Source organism: Macaca thibetana, chromosome 5 (genome assembly GCF_024542745.1).
Source record: "Macaca thibetana thibetana isolate TM-01 chromosome 5, ASM2454274v1, whole genome shotgun sequence".
Taxonomy (NCBI): domain Eukaryota; kingdom Metazoa; phylum Chordata; class Mammalia; order Primates; family Cercopithecidae; genus Macaca; species Macaca thibetana.
This window is the reverse complement of record NC_065582.1, coordinates 68,692,906-68,712,775: the sequence shown is the minus strand read 5'-3', so window position 1 is coordinate 68,712,775 and position 19,870 is coordinate 68,692,906. Positions and strand designations below refer to the sequence as shown.

General features: G+C 38.1%; 1 protein-coding gene across 8 annotated transcripts in view; it reads right to left on the bottom strand.

Moving 5' to 3' along the window:
• The window catches only part of PRDM5 (PR/SET domain 5), a 224,802-nt gene that overhangs the window by 192,955 nt on the left and 11,977 nt on the right, over window positions 1-19,870 (bottom strand). For 7 of the 8 annotated variants that reach the window (XR_007726061.1, XR_007726059.1, XR_007726060.1 and 4 more), the window contains exon 2: window positions 14,614-14,697. The exons of the other annotated variant lie outside the window; for it this stretch is intronic. Coding sequence is in view for 4 of the 7 variants with exons in the window: in XM_050792631.1 (XP_050648588.1) it covers window positions 14,614-14,697 (84 nt within the window). In the remaining 3 variants the exon portion in view is untranslated. The remainder of the gene's footprint in view (window positions 1-14,613; window positions 14,698-19,870) is intronic. 8 annotated transcript variants of the gene reach the window in all.

The window sequence follows — 19,870 nt, the reverse complement described above, 5'->3', positions numbered from 1 at the left end:
TCATTCACTCACCCTTTCCCATGTCTGAGAGGTTCTCCTGCACTGAACCTCGACAGACTGGTGTCCAGCTTTATTCCTCTCTGCTCTGTCTCCCTGCTGCCTTGATAGATGCCCACGTGACTTCTCAGATGACTAGCCTGCAGGGTCAGGATTCACTAGCCCTTTTGCTTCCTTTCTGTCAACGGTGCACATGTGCTGTCTCTAGTCCACCATTTTGGCCCCTCCCCCAAGACTGCATCTTTTGAAATTGGTTGACTTGCACTCTATGACTCAGCATATAGTTAATTTGGTAAGTGTTCCATGTGCGTTACGTGACCAACTGTCACTGGACACAGTATTCTATACCTGTCAATTAGGTATTTAGTATTAATTGTATTGATTGAATTGTCTATATGTCCTTTCCAGGTTATTTTTTCCTGCTTATTCTATCAGCAATTGAGAAAGTTGTGCTAAAGTCTCCCATTAAGATTATTCATTCGCCTATTTCTACTGCTAATTATTTTAGTTTTTGCGTTAACATTTGGAACATATCTATCTTCGAATGTATTGACCCTCTTTATTTCTAGTAATGTTTCTTCCTTAAAGTGCATTTTATCAAATATTAGTAAGGTTAAACCGAATTTCATTCGTATTTGCATAATATATTTGTTTCATTCTTTTATTTTCAGGCTTTCTGAGCCTTTAAATTTTAAAATTGTCTCTAAAGAGGCATCAGGTTTGTTCGTTGGTCCAATTCATTAACAGTATAAGTCTTTAAATTGAAATACTTAGTCCATTTAAATTTAGCACAACTATTGATCTAATTGGGTTTATACTTACCATCTTACTATTTTCTATATGACACAGTTGTCTCTTTCTCCTCATTCCTTGTCTTCTTTTTGGATTAATAAAATGATTTTATCATCCTATTTTTTCCCTTGTATTAACTTTTTAGTTAAAATCACATTTTAGTATCATTTTAGTTAGATAATCTAGTTAGATAAATTTACTTACTAGAAATTTGGAATGCTTTAATTACAGTTACTTCCCTCCAGCCATTCAAACTGTTCTTATTATATAAATTGCATATATTTTTAAACCAACATTATTATTGTTCAATACCAACAATGTTTATGTTTATTCACCAATATGGTTACCCTTTATTGCTCTTCACTCCTTTCTGCATTTCCATGTTTCCATCAGGACTCCTTTTCCTTCTCTGTGAAGAGCTCCCTTTAGTTTAATATTTATTCTGGTGCAAGTTAGCTGGTGATAAAGTCTCAGTTTTTGCTTGTTTGAAAACATCTTTATTTGCCCTTAAATTTTGACAACATTACTTATAAATGAAATTTGGAAGATCTCAAGTTTATCTGTTCTGAGGAAAACAGCATCAAATCTTTTGTGTATACATTTAGTTTTATTGTAAAAACAAAAGAAACATATATGTATTTTTAGGGTTTAAAACTGAGACTCTCCTTTCTCAGGAAAGAAAAGTAGAATTTACAAATGAAAAGGGACAAAATTAAAACAAAGAATGTCAATTCCAAGGATCTTACATATTCTGGATGATTTTGCAATCAGTAGAGCTCAAGTCATCACTAGAATTCTGTTTTAAAAATATAAGTTCAACTTCAATTACCCATGCACAAAGAGAAGCCATGTTATCAAAATACCCACTTAAAGCCATTATCATTTCTGCTTCTGCTCCAGTCTTTCTCTCCTCTTCTTGTAACACTAAATACCAACACATTGGAAATCCATCCTTTCCTGACTTAATTCCATTTTATAAGATTTTTCTTTTTTATTTAACAAGAGAAAGTGCATGTACATGATAATGTTAAATGTCCATAATCACACAAAGACATAGTGTAATCTCTGAATCCTTTAGAGAAAGTAAAATCAAGAATTTTGTGCACTAATGCAAAGGGGATAAGCACCCTACAGCTTCCAGCAAAGCAAAGGGAGAAAATTTTCTTCTTTCCCACAGTGCATGTTGCTGTGTTAGGTCCACATCACTAAATTCACATTTTTTTAAGACAAGAAACTTGGAACAGAAATGGGAAGAGATGTTTTTTCCACTGTATTTTGCTCAAGAGTCTCCCACAAAGTAAGTGAAGAACCAGATCAGGGAGAGAGAGAGAAAGAGACCTTATTAGAACAAGGCAACTGAGCACAAAAGGGAGAAAAATAGGAGATGGCAACTGGCTCCCAAAGAATGCAAAATTTCTAAAAGTAAAAAGAGGGTCAGAATCTATCAGTATTCCATTAGTCATCTTCTTCTTCAACCTTCCTCCCTCTTCCACATCATCACCATCTTCATCTTCTTCCCCTCTGCCTTCATCTTCTTCATCAAAATATGTTCCAAGTCTTCTTCATCATCATCATGAACATCAGCTTCTTCTCCTTCCCCTTCTTTATCTATCATATAAGAAGCCAAGCTGTGCTTTAATAGCAGGTTTTTGTTTTGTTTCATTTTGAGACAGGGTCTCATTCTGTAGCCCAGGCTGGCACCATCATAGCTCACTGACACCTCAACCTCCTTGACTCAAACAATCCTCTCACGTCAACCTCATGAGTAGCTAGGACAACAGGCATGTACCACCATGCCCGGCTAATTTCTTTAATTTTTGTAGAGACAGGGTCTTGCTTTGTTGCAATCTCTTTCCTGAGTCCCATTTAACTTCAGTCAACATTAAAGATGGGCCACCACTCTACTTGAGATGAAATCTGTGGTGAGAATTTTATTTTAAAATAAGGTTTTTCAGCAAAATAAAAATCTTGCTTTGTGACAAGACACTGTCTCTACAAAAAATAAAGAAATTATGGCTTCAAGCTGTCCCCCCGCCTCAGCCTCTCAAACTGCTGCAATTATTTGCATGAGCGACCATGTCTAGTCCCAAACAGCATCTTTGATGAGCTCTCTTAATTCACCTGCACCTGCATCAGAATCAATGGTGAATCAGGTGAAGAAGGCCTGAGATTTTTCATGCTTCCTCTTTCAGACAGCTTTATTTTACTTCTGACACGATCATTTAATCAAGTCCTTCTCAGATTCCCATTTAACTTTAGTCAACACTGAAGATGGGCCGCCACTCTACTCGAGATGAAATTTGTTGCAAGGACATGGATGCAGCTGGAAACCATCATTCTCAGCAAACTATCACAAGAACAGAAAACCAAACACCGCATGTTCTCACTCATAGCTGGGAACTGAACAATGAGATCACTTGGACTCGGGAAGGGGAACATCACACACCGGGGCCTATCATGGGGAGGGGGGAGGGGGGAGGGATTGCACTGGGAGTTATACCTGATGTAAACGACGAGTTGATGGGTGCTGACGAGTTGATGGGTGCAGCACACCAACATGGCACAAGTATACATATGTAACAAACCTGCACGTTATGCACATGTACCCTAGAACTTAAAGTATAATAATAATAATAAAATAAAAAATAATAAAATAAAATAAAATAAGGTTTCTCAGCAAAATAAAAATCTATAATATTATTTAATATCTTTAAATTCTGTCACTTTCATTCTAAAGAGATAGTGCAGCATCTCTTCATTCATATCTCAAGCAGGGAAGTCACTTGCACATAGTTGATTAACATTACCTCTAAATTTGAAATTCAGGAGATCAATTATGACCTCTTTTAAATAGTTTGAAGTTTGTTACGTTTTTGTTCTACTTTGGAAATTTCCTCACTGGCTTGTTTGTAAAGTCTGTCTATTTCAATTTGTGCAACATCCCTGTGCTTAAATATTTCATTCATATATATATATATATATAATTTTTTTTTTTTTTTTGAGATGGAGTCTCGCTCTGTCACCCAGGCTGGAGTGCAGTGGCGCGATCTCGGCTCACCGCAACCTCCGCCTCCCGGGTTCACGCCATTCTCCTGCCTCAGCCTCCCGTGTAGCTGGGACTACAGGCGCCCGCCACTGCGCCCGGCTAATTTTTGTATTTTTAGTAGAGACGGGGTTTCACCGTGTTAGCCAGGATGGTCTCGATCTCCTGACCTCGTGATCCACCCGTCTCAGCCTCCCAAAGTTCTGGGATTACAGGCCTGAGCCACCGTAGTTATTTTTGTTTTGTTTTTTTTTCCTCCTTTCAGTAAATCCAAAGTAGCAAAGTTTACCTCTGGGTAAGATCTGGAGGTAGTCTGAGTACTCTCATTTGAAGAATGAATGAACACTTACATTTAAAGCTAAGCTGTCAGCCTTGGCCTTAAACTAAAGCTAATTCTTTGACAAATCCAAAGAACCAGTCACAGAGTCACATAGAAGTGACTGAAAGAACTAGGTCACATTTGGAAGAGATGGGAAGAACTAGGTCATTTTATTAATGATATTTTTGCTGGGTAAAGCATTCTAGATTGGCAGCTATTTTCTTTTTGCACCTTAAAAATATTATTCAGTTGTCCACTATCTTTTAATTTTTCTGTTAAAAATCAACTATCACTCTTACTGTTACTTTTTTAATGTCTCCTTTTTTTCTAGCTGCTTTTAGGATTGTCTTGGTTTTAAGTCGTTTTACTAAGATATCTGTAGGTGTAACCATCTTTCTACTGACACTGCTTGAGGCTCATACAGCTTCCTCAATTCATCAGATAACCTTTTTTAAAAGTCCTGGAAAATTCTTAGCCATTACCTCATCAAAATTGCTTCTGTCCCATTTTCTACCTCCTCTCCTGCTAAGCTAAAAGGTCCTAACATTACAGATATATTAGTTATTTTCACTGTCTCATATATCGATTTAGTCTCTGTAACTCATTTTTAATATTTTCTACTGACTTCTTTTCCTCTTCATTCATTCTGTCTTTTGTTTTGTCATACCTACTATGTAATTCACACACTGAGTTCTCTGCTCTAAAATATGAATATGCTCTACATGTATAAATTTGACATTTATACATTTCAATTTTTTAGTAAAATTCTCCATCTCTTCCTCTTTTTGTCTCATCTTTTCTTCCATATGCTAGAGTGTAACAGTCATGGTTATTACAAAGTCCTCATCTGCCAACTCCAATCAATATTTGAATCATCCTTAAGTCAGTTTCCATTGTCCAGCTTTTATCATTTCTAGTGATACGGTCCTATCTCTTCATGTCTAGTCATTTTTTATAAAATGCTGGATATTATATATTTGAAAGTTTAGAGGATCCAGGTATTATATTTCTCTGGAGTAGATTTACCCTGTTTTCTATCAGGCAGAGCAGAAACTGTTCACCTTAAACGAATCAGGGAGTGAGGTGATTCACAGCGGGGCTTCAGTTGCAGCAAGGCTCAGTCTGTTTCAGTGTGCTATATTCCTACCCACAGCCCTACGGTGCTTCCAATTCAAAATATGGCATGCACTGAAAGCCTCTCCTCAGCAAGATGAGACCACAGAACACCTTGCTTTTCAGAAGCATGTGGCTTAACTTTATAGTATTCTGCCATGCAGCTTCATAATTCTGCAAATGTCTTAAGAAGGAGACAGCAATATTTTTTAGTCCCTTTGGGTCTCCAATATTGTTGCTTAACAGGACAAGATTTCCAGAAGCTCTACCTATTTCTGTGTCCTCAAAGAGTAACCCTCTACACAGGCTGAGCTCAGATTTTCAGCCTCTTGCCTACACCCAGAATCAGCAAAGTCTGACCACTTCCCCAAGAGAAAAGAAACTGCAGATTATCAGTTTATCTCTCCAAAATTATCACCTCGCTGGAGCGTTAGTCACTCTAGGACTCCTTGCTTTAACACCCTTGAAGGCATTAAACAAATTATATTTAACCTGTCTTTTGGAGTTGTTATCAGCAGTAATATTGATGTGTTCAAGTTCATATCAGACAGAAGTTTTTTGCCCTATTTTATTTTCTTTATACCATATATCACTACCTTTCACTATATTACTTATTAGGGGTGTTTTAATTCTATCTTTGCTACTAAAACATAGGCCCCAGAAGAACAAGGGCTCTACTGCATCCTAGGGGTAGCAATCATACTAAAGACTGTCTGACTATCTGAGAGCCCTCCTCTTTCCATCCCGCTTCACTTACCATGCCTATTTTTGTTTTGTGAAGAATTCCAAATGAGCACATCATTTTTTCTATATGAGAAATGAGAAGAACATAAGAACATTCTGTATGTTCTCATAAAGAATCCTTATTCCCCTTTTTCATATTTCCTTATTTCCTCCTCCATGGGAGAAATAAATTGGAATAAATATACTTTAGGTTTCCTTCATGGTTCCCTCTCTTCAGCTGATTACTGAGACCCTGATAGTCATTGGGTCTGATACTTACTTTGGTTACCATACCTCAGAAAAAAAGCGGGGTCCAGAATTTCCTGTGCCCAGCCGCCTGCTCCGTAGTAAGCAGACGTACCAGCTGACTCAGGGTGTGCCTTCTACACAGGCTGGAGACCTGTCTCTCTCCTATGCTCTCTGTTATCTTCCATTCCAATTATGCTGCAAAGTGAGTCTGAAGCCACAATTCTTCACACAGCTGATTGGTAATAGATTCAGAATCTACTTTGCTGACTCAATTTCTGCCACAGTTGGTACACACTTCAAGATTTAAGAAGCCAGGCATGAAGTCCCCATTCTGGCCTAGGCTCCTAGTCACCAATCCAGCTTTTCTGGATCTAGGTACTTAGAACATTATTGCATGCTGTAGGGGTATGAAAACTACAAACTTAGTATCTCCTACTTGATTCTCACAACACAATCAACTCAGAACACTTCTACTACCAAATGTGGCGGGGTTTCCCCCATCACACACCAAGCAAGCAATTCTTTGGTGGATTATTCAGATTATTCAGTATCACACCAGCTGAGTGTCCTCTAATTTAATTCAATCCTGATATTATCTATCTGGAGATAATGTCACATCCCACAGGTTGAAGACTCAGTCCCATAAGACTGTCCTGCACTAGGCAGTGGCAAGTACAGGCCTCTGAAACTTTTAACCAACTTGCTATAGACTGGAGTTCCCATGACACTCTCCGCAGGTTCAATTAATTTGCTAGAGAGGCTAAAAGTATTCAGGAGAACACTTCATTTATGTTTACAGGTATATTAATAAAGGATATTCCAAAGGATACAGGTGAACAGCCAGATGGGAGAGATGCATAGATAGAGAAAAAGGCATAGGTATAGAAGAGATACATAGCTATAAAAGAAGGGACGCAAAGCTTCCATGCCCTCTCCAGGTGCACCATCCTCCAGAAATCTCCATGTGTTCAGTTATCTGGAAACCCTCAGAACACAGTTCTTTTGGGTTTTTATGGAAGCTTCATTACTAGGTATGACTGATATTAGTCACTTATATATCAACCCAACCTTCAGCTACTCTCCTCTTCCTAGAGGTGAGGGGGACCCAGGGGGCTGAAAGTTCCAACCCTCTAATCACCTGGTTGTTTCCCCTGGCAAACGGTCCCATCCTGGAGGGTATCGAGGGGACTCCAGCCTCCAGTCATCTCATTAGCATACAAAAAACACTCTTATACTCTAGGGATTCCAAAGATGTTAGGAGTTAAAAGTCAAGGAAGTAGATGAGGACCAAATATAAATTTCATAATATCACACATGCTTATTAATAAAGTAGATATTTTATCTTCATCTGGCTCCTATCTGTTCTTCATTGGTTCAAATTAATAACCAAGGACAAAGAGAGGTTATTAACTAAGAATCATCAACATGTATAAGTGAAGAGGGGAGTCAAGGGTTGGAAAAGAAGTTTCCAAAAACAATCCATATATATTTTAACTGATAAATGGATGTCTTAAACCCCATCAATAACAGAAGGAGCCCCAACTCATCTGGTATGTACACTTATTTTGAAATAATAATTTGCTATAACTGTAAGAGATTCACAATCATACAAAAACAGCTGCAAATCTTCTGATGATGTCTTTTAATGGCTATATTTTGTGGAGTTTGGGGGGGTTTATTGCTTAAAAAAAGTTTAACACAACAGGTAATGCCCATACACAATAAAAATTTAAAGGTAAAAAGATTACATAGTAATAAAAAAGTCTCCCTCTCTCCTCTATTTCTTGTCACCCATTCCTTTTCCTTAGAGACAGCTATTGTTACCCCTTCACTTATATTTGAGGTACATCAAGCATTTTTACATATGTCCTCATGTATTTAAATAAATGAGTGATAGATTATGTACAAGCCTCCATCCTTTTTTAAATGTTTAAGTTTTTTGTTTTTATTTCAGTAGCTTTGGGGGTACAAGTGGTTTTTGGTTACATGGATGAATTCTACAGTGGTGAATTCTGAGATGTTAGCGTACCTGCCAACCAAGCGGTATAGACTGTACCCAATACACAGTCTTTTATCCCTCACCCTCTTCCCACCATGATGGCTATATTTTGAAAACACGTTATTTACCCAGGCCACAAAATCAGAAACTGCCCACAAAAATAAATAAAATCATCATAATTTGATACTCTGGATTTTGTAATATGCAATTTTCTCGTAGGTTGTGATGACTAATTACCCTGGTAATACACTAACGTCAGATGTAAAACATAAGAGTTTTCTCATGAATGATCCAGGAGATAGATGTAGGAAAATAAATACACACAAAACTTTTTAAAATGACATTAAGTCAGGCTGGTGCAGGTGAAGTACATGGCTCTCACGGTGCTCTGTGTATCCCAATTGTGTTACATCTGGATCCCTTACGAGGCCACAGGCCTTTTTAAAAAGCAAAGTTTCACCTCTATTTGTTTTGGTTTTGTCCTAATGTTCCTTGTGTTGAGATAAATGCCTTTTTAGCATAAGTTATGGATGACATAATGTATTTAAGTAAAAGAGGCTTAACTTTTTCCCATGAAAATGCCACCCAGAATTAAGATATTTTACTTGAAATTGTAGTTTGTGTCTGGTTCTTTAGGATTCTGCACACAGTAAGAGCTGTCTTTCCAGAGGGCCCACCCAGTATACTGAACTGTGGCATGGCATATGACTCCACCTGCATCAGATCACACCACTGAACATCCACTGCATCCACAGAAATGTTCAAAGAGTAAGAGGCAAATGCAGACTCAGCATGAGTGAGAGAAAAAGAGAATGAGGTAGAGACCTTGTGATCTCGGAGCAGATATACAGTTCAAGAATGAATGACTTCACTGGAAATACAGGACAACACCAAGTTTCTGAGAACTTATCAGGCCAGTTTCCACACAAAACCTATTGCAAGCAATCCCAGAGAATCACTTTGCAAATGGAAAGAAAGACCCAGAGCCAACAGAGCAGAGCTGTTTGGAGGATTCCAGCATCTACTGGATTCACCAGTAGTCACTTTAGAACAACTAAATAATAGTCAGAACAGGTAGCAAGGAAAATGCACAAACTGTCCTGCATTCCACAGGTGCCAAAACTTAAAGTTATATGCCGGACGCACAGAGCCAGTGCCTGGAGAAAACATATTTGAATTGTGATTTGAAACATCTAAGAACATATTACAGAAAGAGGATGTCTTGGAGATGTAAAAACAAAGAATTATTGAGAGTTTAGCAAGTAGAACATAGGTCATAGGTCACAGAGTGAGTGTGAATTAGTAGAGAATTGAAGGAAATGCATCTCAAGCTCCAAACCACCTGACAAAAAGTCGACAGAAAGACTTCTAATTAAGATAAGAATGGAATACAATGCAGAAAACTGGGTACATTCCACCAAATTGTCAAATGGAAGCATTTACAGTCAAACACTGGTTCCTATCCTCAAGCTTTGTAATATGCCTGAGGCCCGAGAAATCCAGAGTTCTTCTGCTTAAGCACTTAATTTTAAAAGAAAAGTAAAAATCAGAGGTGATCAAGAAAGATTAAAGACCCAAAATACTCAGTCTATTCAGAGACCAAGCTCAAATCCTGATGGCCAATACAGAAAGTAACTGAGGTACTAGTGAGCACTCTGAAGCAGTGGGCATCAGTAAGCTCTAAGCTACACCTTTGGACAAAGAAGGAGAGGTGGCAGCGGACACTATCAGTGCTCCCCATGATCCTAAGGTCCCTTCATATACTGTCCCAAGCTCACAGAGGCTCACACCTACCAGGAGGCTCAATCCTGACTGGTACCTCCAAGTTCTTTGATATGAAATGGCTCCCCAGGGGCTCCTGGCCTTGTCCACCAGAACCATTGGCATCTTAAGCAGAATACAGGTATAAACCGAGAAAGAGTTAGGCCACATGGTCTCTCACATGACATCATTTTCCAGACACTACCACCAGGTTCTGGTTCATGTTCCATAACCACAATATACGTAACTATTGGCTTGAGAAGGATTATTCATTTGAGAGCTTCATTGTGGTTAGCAACGTAGCTATGGGGCCTAGCAGAAATGACTCCCATAACCAATTTAAATTTACTCACCAGAGGAGGGAAGGCTCATTATCTCCCTTTGAAAAGACTCAAACAGTTCCACAAGGGACAGACATAGGACCAGTAATAGAACCAGTTATTCTCCTGTATCTTGCTCTTTCTGAATCCTAGCACCTCCAAAGCTAAAATGATAATAATAATTATTAAAAAGGACCTTCAATAGTATAACTCAGGGTTTGGAAGCAGCTTGCTCACTCAACATAATAAGAGATAAGATTAAAGACAGCAAGCAATAACTCCGCAATTCCAAAGGTGTTGTTCTTTAAATGTTCCCTCTAGAAGACCCACCATAGAATCTGTCCCTTCCCCTGCCCAGCTGCACAACTGGGCAGAGCAGGGAACAGCTGATATGGTTTTCCTCTGTGTCCCCACCCAAATCTCACCATGAATTGTAATAATCCCCGCATGTAAATGGCAGGGCCAGGTGGAGATAATAAAATCATTGGGGCCTTTTGCCCAATACTGTTACCGTGGTAGTGAATAAGTCTTATAAGATGTGATGGTTTTATAAACGGGAGTCTCCTGCACAAACTCTCTTGACTACCACCACGTAAAACATGCCTCTGCTTCTCCTTTGCCTTCCACCATGATTGTGAGGCCGTCCCAGCCATATGGAACTGTAAGACCATTAAACCTCTTTCCTGGCTGGGCATGGTGACTCACACCTGAAATCCTAGAACTTTGGGAGGCCGAGGCCAGCAGATCACTTCAGGTCTGGAATTCAAGACCAGCCTGGCCAACATGGTGGAACCCTGTCTCTACTAAAAATACAAAAATTAGCTGGGTGTGGTGGCATGCACCTGCAATCCCAGCTACTTGGGAGGCTGAGGCAGGAGAACCTCTTGAACCCAGGAGATGGAGGTTGCAGTGAGCCAAGATCGCACCACTGCACTCCAGCCTGGGTGACAGAGGGAGACTCCTTCTCCAAAAAAAAGAAAAAACAAAACAAAAAAAACCCAACTCTTTCCTTTATAAATTACTCAGTCTCGGGTATGTCTTTATTAGCAGCATGAGAACAGACTAATACAATGGCTGACAATCCAAAATGAAGATGAGACCAAGAGGAAAAAGAACCAGAAGGGGAGGGGGAAGGTATATAAACTAAGGGATTAAATGTATCAAAAGGTCTCAGGTGAAAAAACCAGGCTGGAAGGGAACAGAGACTTTTCATCAATACCCTTTTCTACCTTCTGAATTGTATAACAAGTACAAATATTACTTGTTCAAAACAAAGACATAAAGGGTGAAGTAAAATGAAATAGAGAATGGCAATCACGTGAGTGTACCATTACCTGAGCATAAAAATGTATAAAATCAATAGCTCCTTGGGTAGCAGAGTGAGAGAGCTGGAGACAACTAGTGTGAAAACAAAATAATAATGCAAAGACATTAAAGAACACAGGAATAGATAACGCAAAACTAGATGATGTACTGCGGAACTATCAACTATATAATAGTACAAAAATGATTCTGTTTTACATGCAAGTCTTCCTTTTAAAATAAAAATTATCGGTTTAATGATACCTCATAGCTACACAAAACATTAATGTGATCATCACACTAAAATTTTCAGATAACAAGTATCAAAAACCATTAATAACACGTTAAAAATTGAATTTGTACCCCTTAAATGTATACAAATAAAATTTTTTAAAAAGAAAAAAAACAGTTAAAAATGTATTATTTTTATCATTTTATGACTTACTAAGTTGTCAGGTTTTTTTGGTCACATAAATGTTTGGTTTCTGAAAAACCTTCATAGTAAAAGAATTAACTGCTGAGAAAATTAAGACCTTATAGAAAAATAGTGAAAGCCATTAAGATGTTTAAGTTCATAACAGTAAACAAAACAGCAGGCTAAATTCAGGCAATATCAATAACATTTCCCACTTAAATTATAGTGAGGACTATATTATTAATTTCCATTTTCTATCACTTGCACTGAAGAAACCTTTTAGAATCCTTTCTCAGTCACCTCCACTCCCCACCCCCAGCAGTTTCAACAATACGGGTGATGCTTAAAAATGCATTTTGCTTACAGATAACACACTGATAGTTTTATGTGTCAACTTGGATAGGCTATAGTACCCAATTATTTAATCAAACGCTGATATAGGAGTAAAGGTATTTTGTAGATGCGGTTAACATCTAACAATCAAACACTGATATAGGAGTAAAGGTATTCTGATTTAATCAAACGCTGATATAGGAGTAAAGGTATTTTGTAGATATAGTTAACACCTACAAGCAGTTTACTGTAAGTAAAGGAGATCACGCTCCATAATGTGTGTGGCCCTCATCCATTTAGTCACACCCCTTAAGAGCAAAAATGAAGGTATCCTGGAGAAGAAATTCTGCCTCAAGACCGCAGCATCATCTTTCTGCCTGAAGTTCCAGCCTGAGGACCTGCCCTACAGATTTCAGACTTGCTACCACCACAATAACGTAAGATAACACCTTATAATAAACAAACATATACACAATCTCCTTGGTTCTATTTCTCTGAAGACCCTTACTGATACAAGCACAGAGAGACTCTCTAAGTGTAGTTCCTTACTCTAGTTTTCCAACCTTTTCTTACTGTGTAATCTCTACCTCCTACATGTATCTCAGGTCTTACCCTCCTCATAGAAACTATCAAATAGCCTTGTGCCACAATGCAATGTTTCGGTCAACAGCGGACTGTATATACAATGGTGGTCTCATATGATTATAATACATTATTTTTATTGTACTTTTTCTGTATTTAGATCTTTTTCAATTTCATTTGTTAGAGAAGGGGTCTCCTTCTGTTGCCTAGACTGGAGTGCAATGACATGATCATAGTTCATTGCAGCCTTGAACTCCTGGGCTCAGGCAATCCTCCCACCTCAACCTCCTGAGTAGCTGGGACTATAGGCATGTACCAAAAGGCCCAGATAATTTTTTATATTTTTTTTAGAGATTCGGTTGCTATGTCACTCAGGCTGGGCTCCAACCCCTGGCCTCAAGCAATCCTCCTGCCTCAGCCTCCTGAGTAGCTGGAATTAGGCACAAGCCACTGTGCCTGGCTTGCTTAGATATGTTGGATCCATAAATGCTTGTCACTGTCTTCCAACTGCCTCCATTATTCAGTACAGTAACATGCTGTATAGGCTTATAGTCCAGGAGCAATAGGCTATACCATATAGCTTAGGAATACAGTAGGCTATACCATCTAGGCTTGTACAAATATGTTCTACGATGTTCACTTGATGATGCATTTCTTATAATGAATCCCTGTCATTAAGTAATACATGAATATATAATTCCTAGGGCTGCATTTTCCAAATTTTTATTTCAACAGTCTACACCGCTGCTTTCCTATTTTGATACCTTGGGTCCTTTTTCTAATACCTAGAAAAGAATAGCAACGAATATAATTGGCATAAACTAAGATGAAAATTCTCATAACATGCAGATATATACTGGTATATACAGATCTCTGCCTAAGCGAAACTTTAGATTGCAAAAGACTGTCTCTAGTGTTACAGCTCCTTAACTATGTATTTTTAAAGGTAAGGTACATTTTAAGGCGGGCCTTTATTACAACATGAAACTGAGATTTGTTTCTATACAATTAGAACTTCAACTACTAAATTAAAAAAAATTAAGTATAATCTTATTTACAGAAGTCAAGTTCTAAATTCAGGGTACGTTTATTTTGAAATTCAAACATCACACTTATTTTTCGATGAGGAACTTCAGATCTCTAAAACAAATGTCTAGTAAGATATTTCAACAGTCCACTTTCTCTTAAAAAAAAAAAAGAAAAGAAAAAAAGCTAAACTTTCTTTAAAAACTAAAACATTTCAGCTGGGCACAGTGGCTCACGCCTGTAATCGTAGCACTTTGGGAGGCCAAGGCAGGTAGATCACCTGAGGTCAGAAGTTCAAGACCAGCCTGGCCAATGTGGCAAAACCCTGTCTCAACTAAAAATACAAAATTAGCCAGACGTGTTTGCATGTGCCTGTAATCCCAGCTACTCAGGAGACTGAGGCAGGAGAATCACTTGAACCTCAGGGGCGGAGGTTGCAGTGAGCCAAGATCGCACCATTGCACTCCAGCCTAGGCAACAAGAGCAAATCTCCATCTCAAAAAAAAAAAAAAAAAACTAAAACATTTCAATACTTAAATACTTAACTGGAATCAATATCAATTAACGTAGCCTTAAAAATGCATTAAATGGTACAAAAGAAATATATTTTTAACATTAAAATAACAGTCATATCCTCACCTCCCACATTAACCTGTAATCCATATTTTCATCCAAGTCTTCAGGCATTCTCTTCTCTCCAGCAAAGGGTCCAAACTTTTCACCCTGAGTAGCAATGATTATATTGAACAAGGATTAGTACAATAAATCAACATACTAAAATAAACTATTTTTTTCTTCTGGAATGTTTTTCTGCAAATCTTCATGCCCAAAGAAGAGACACTTTTAAAATATTAACTAATTTACCCAACACAAAATGTTTATTTACAATCCAACTTAATCTGTTTTTAGCCTAAAACGCTAAATCCACAACATAGGAGCCAACATAAAAGGGTTACATCATTTACTTTCAAATTCTGAGGAGGTATTGGACATTGTATTTCATATGTTTCAATCCTCTTCATAGCCTCTGGCAAGCGATGCTGAAAAAAGCACTGAGTTTTGTCTGACTTGAGAGACAAGCCCACCAGGCAGAAAATCACCTGGTTTCCATAAACATCATAAATTCATCCATATTCTGGACAAGAAAGAAGTGGGCTTGCCATTCTCAGAGGAAGAGTGTTCATAAATAAACTTTAAATTTGCCTGCCAATCTTTCAAACAGGCAAATGGGCACACTTTAAACCAGGCTTTCTCGAAGCGTGTGCTTTGAAGCCCATCTGCACGAGAAACACCAGTGTTATTAGTTTGAGATACAGAATTGTGGTCTCTGTTACAATCAGAATCTGGAAATGGGCTGTCCTTCAATCTACCCTAAAGGGACTGTTAAAGACATGTTCAATGAGCAAGTAACACTCTTTTCTCTTTAAAGTGACCAAAGCAGGGACTGCAGAGACATTGGGAATGAGTTGAATTTGTCCAACCAGATGTTTTGTTGAAATGTGTGCAGAGGAGACACAGAGCCACTCGTGCTTCTAAACCTGCCTATGACTATTTTTCAGCAGAATCCTACCCTTCACATGGAGGTGATGAAAGAAAAAAACCAACAAAATCTCTTTTGATGAACATTGTAAGGAGAAAAGATAACCACCAAGGCAATGTTTCAAAGATATAAATTACTTAATGAACAACAGAACACCCAACTCCTGAGAATAGTAAAATTTTAACGCTTAAAGGAATTACAAATATTAATAGTTAACCCAGCCCCCTCCTTTTACAGATGAAGAAAGAGGTCCTGAGAAGCCATAAATACTGGCAGAGCCAGGAAGACCATTTCTTTAATGTTAACTTAGGGGCAGAAAATACCCACAGAGATTCCTCAAATCAAGACTATAATTGCAAGTAATTTGAATACAGGCATAGCAAAGAAACAGAGAGACTGCTGACTATTCATAACATTAGAGATATTAACAGAAAGGTTAGATAGCCAATTTTAGAGAAGCTAGAAGCCTGCTCTGCAATCCTCTCATGCCTCACTAGTCCCCTCATGCTGAAATGGGTATTCAACATCACACTCAAACACCACAGCCCCAAAGAGGCTTTCTTTACAAAGTAATCACTTCTCTCCTCCAGACGGGACCTAACCAGGATTTGATGGCAGGTAGGAAAAGCTCCACAAGAACAGGGGAGAAAAGTTAACACTTACCATGTGCCACACTCCAAATAATCCTATGTGGGAGCTTCCCCGTTTAACAACTAAGAAAACTGAGCCTCGGAGTTGAAATAGTTTGCTTGATTAAGATCAATCAGGTGGCAATGATTAGACATAGTATCAGGAACCAATGGTTTATTCTGAGTGGAGTGCTCAGGCACCATCTACTTCACCAAGCCAACACTCAAAACCCTGACAGACAGCTGCATGACCCACTGCTGAGGCTGCCTGATGCCACCTCCTCAGCTTTCCATTGACTACAATTTAGCAATGACCTGGGCCATGCAATTGCCCAATGTACACACTCAATACATTGAGTACTGAATTGAAGAAACTGTGAGCTTATGTTAAAGCCAATCTAGAAAACAGACCAAAAAATAAGGTGTGTTTTTTGTAATAAATGTGAGGGTTAAATATGAATGAATGTGGTTCAATTTTCAGTCCACTCTGTCATGTATTTAGCCTTTATCAACTATTACAGAAAGTAATAATAATCTAAGTACACACTTTCCAAAGTAACTGATCTATCCAAACCAATCAATTCCTCTTTGCAGTACAAATTTGGAGGGGAGAAAAATGTGAATCTATCAATTCAGTAGTGTTCAGAGGACTAAAGAGGAAAGAATAGAAACTGAAATAAATGCAATGGGATCGGGGGGTTGGGGGGTTGGGGGGAAGCCTGCTTGGATGCAGGCCTAGGAAGATTATTAAAGGACTTAAAGCTTGATCCAATCTGTCACTGATGAACATTTGGGTTGATTCCAAGTCTTTGCTATTGTGAATAGTGCCACAATAAACATACGCGTGCATGTATCTTTATAGCAACATGATTTATAATCCTTTGGGTATATCCCCAGTAATGGGATGGCTGGGTCATATAGTATTTCCAGTTCTGGATCCTTGAGGAATTGTCATACTGTTTTCCACAGTGGTTGAACTAGTTTACAATCCCGCCAACAGTGTAAAAGTGTTCTTATTTCTCTACATCCTCTCCGGCACCTGTTGTTTCCTGACTTTTTAATGATTGCCATTCTAACTGGTGTGAGATGGTATCTCATTGTAGTTTTCATTTGCATTTCTCTGATGGCCAGTGATAATGAGCATTTGTTCATGTGTCTGTTGGCTATATGAATGTCTTCTTTTGAGAAATGTCTGTTCATATCCTTTGCCCACTTTTTGATGGGGTTGTGTTTTTTTTGTAAATTTGTTTGAGTTCTTCGTAGGTTCTAGATATTAGCCCTTTGTCAGATGAGTAGATGTGCAAAAATTTTCTCCCATTCTGTAGGTTGCCTGTTCACTCTGATAGTAGGTTCTTTTGCTGTGCAGAAGCTCTTTCATTTAATTAGATCCCATTTGTCAATTTTGGCTTTTGTTGCTGTTGCTTTTAGTGTTTTAGACATGAAGTCCTTGCCCGTGCCTATGTCCTGAATGGTATTACCTAGGTTTTCTTCTAGGGTTTTTATGGTTTTAAGTCTAACATTTAAGTCTCTAATCCATCTTGAATTAATTTTTGTATAAGAAGTAAGGAAAGGATTCAGTTTCAGCTTTCTACTTAGGGCTAGCCAATTTTCCCAGCACCATTTATTAAATAGGGAATCCTTTCCCCATTTCTTGTTTTTGTCAGGTTTGTCAAAGATCAGATGGCTGTAGATGTGTGGTATTATTTCTGAGGACTCTGTTCTGTTCCATTGGTCTATATCTCTGTTTTGGTACCAGTACCATGCTGTTTTGGTTACTGTAGCCTTGTAGTATAGTTTGAAGTCAGGTAGCATGATGCCTCCAGCTTTGTTCTTTTGACTTAGGATTGTCTTGGCAATGCGAGCTCTTTTTTGGTTCCATATGAACTTTAAAGCAGTTTTTTCCAATTCTGTGAAGAAATTCATTGGTAGCTTGATGGGGATGGCATTGACTCTATAAATTACCTTGGGTAGTATGGCCATTTTCACAATATTGATTCTTCCTATCCATGAGCATGGTATGTTCTTCCATTTGTTTTTGTCCTCTTTATTTCACTGAACAGTGGTTTGTAGTTCTCCTTGAAGAGGTCCTTTACATCCCTTGTAAGTTGGATTCCTAGGTATTCTATTCTCTTTGAAGCTATTGTGACACATTCATTCATGATTTGGCTCTCTGTTTGTCGGTTACTGGTGTATAAGAATGCTTGTGATTTTTGCACATTGATTTTGTATCCTGAGACTTTGCTGAAGTTTCTTATCAGCTTAAGGAGATTTTGGACTGAGATGATGGGATTTTCTAAATATGCAATCATGTCATCTGCAAACAGGGACAATTTGACTTCTTCTTTTCCTAACTGAATACCCTTGATTTCTTTCTCTTGCCTGATTGCCCTAGCCAGAACTTCCAACACTATGTTGAATAGGAGTGGTGAGAGAGGGCATCCTTGTCTTGTGCCAGTTTTCAAAGGGAATGCTTCCAGTTTTTGCCCATTCAGTATGATATTGGCTATGGGTTTGTCATAAATAGCTCTTATTATTTTGAGATACATTCCATCAATACAGAATTTATTGAGAGTTTTTAGCATGAAGGGTTGTTGAATTTTGTCAAAGGCCTTTTCTGCATCTATTGAGATAATCATGTGGATTTTGTCTTTGGTTCCGTTTATATGCTGGATTACGTTTATTGATTTGCGTATGTTGAACCAGCCTTGCATACCAGGGATGAAGCCCACTTGATCATGGTGAATAAGCTTTTTGATGTGCTGCTGGATTCAGTTTGCCAGTATTTTATTGAGGATTTTTGCATCGATGTTCAGCAGGGATATTGGTCTAAAATTCTCTTTTGTTTGTTGTGTCTCTGCCAGGCTTTGGTATCAGGATGATGTTGGCCTCATAAAATGAGTTAGGGAGGATTCCCTCTTTTTCTATTGATTGGCATAGTTTCAGAAGGAATGGTACCAGCTCTCTTTATACCTCTGGTAGAATTTGGCTGTGAATCCGTCTGGTCCTGGACTTTTTTTGGTTGATAGGCTATTAATTATTGCCTCAATTTCAGAGCCTGCTATTGGTCTATTCAGGGATTCAACTTCTTCCTGGTTTAGTCTTGGGACAGTGTAAGTGTCCAAGGAAATTATCCATTTCTCCTAGGTTTTCTAGTTTATTTGCGTCGAGGTGTTTATAGTATTCTCTGATAGTAGTTTGTATTGCTGTGGGGTCGGTGGTGATATCCCCTTTATCATTTTTTATTGTGTCTATTTGATTCTTCTCTCTTTTCTTCTTTATTAGTCTTGCTAGCACTCTATCAATTTTGTTGATCTTTTCAAAAAACCAGCTCCTGGATTCATTGATTTTTTGGAGGGTTTTTTGTGTCTCTATCTCCTTCAGTTCTGCTCTGATCTTAGTTATTTCTTGCCTTCTGCTAGCTTTTGAATGTGTTTGTTCTTGCTTCTCTAGTTCTTTTAATTGTGATGTTAGAGTGTCAATTTTAGATCTTTCCAGCTTTCTCTTGTGGGCATTTAGTGCTATAAATTTCCCTCTACACATTCCTTTAAAAGTGTCCCAAAGATTTTGATATGTTGTATCTTTGTTCTCATTGGTTTCAAAGAACATCTTTGAAAATTCAGTGTTTCAAACACTCTTCTTGAAAACTTCAAAAATTTCTGGCTGATTTCCCGATATCATTGGTTTTACTTTTTGTAATAAATCTGCTGAAAATTTCACACTAGCAGAT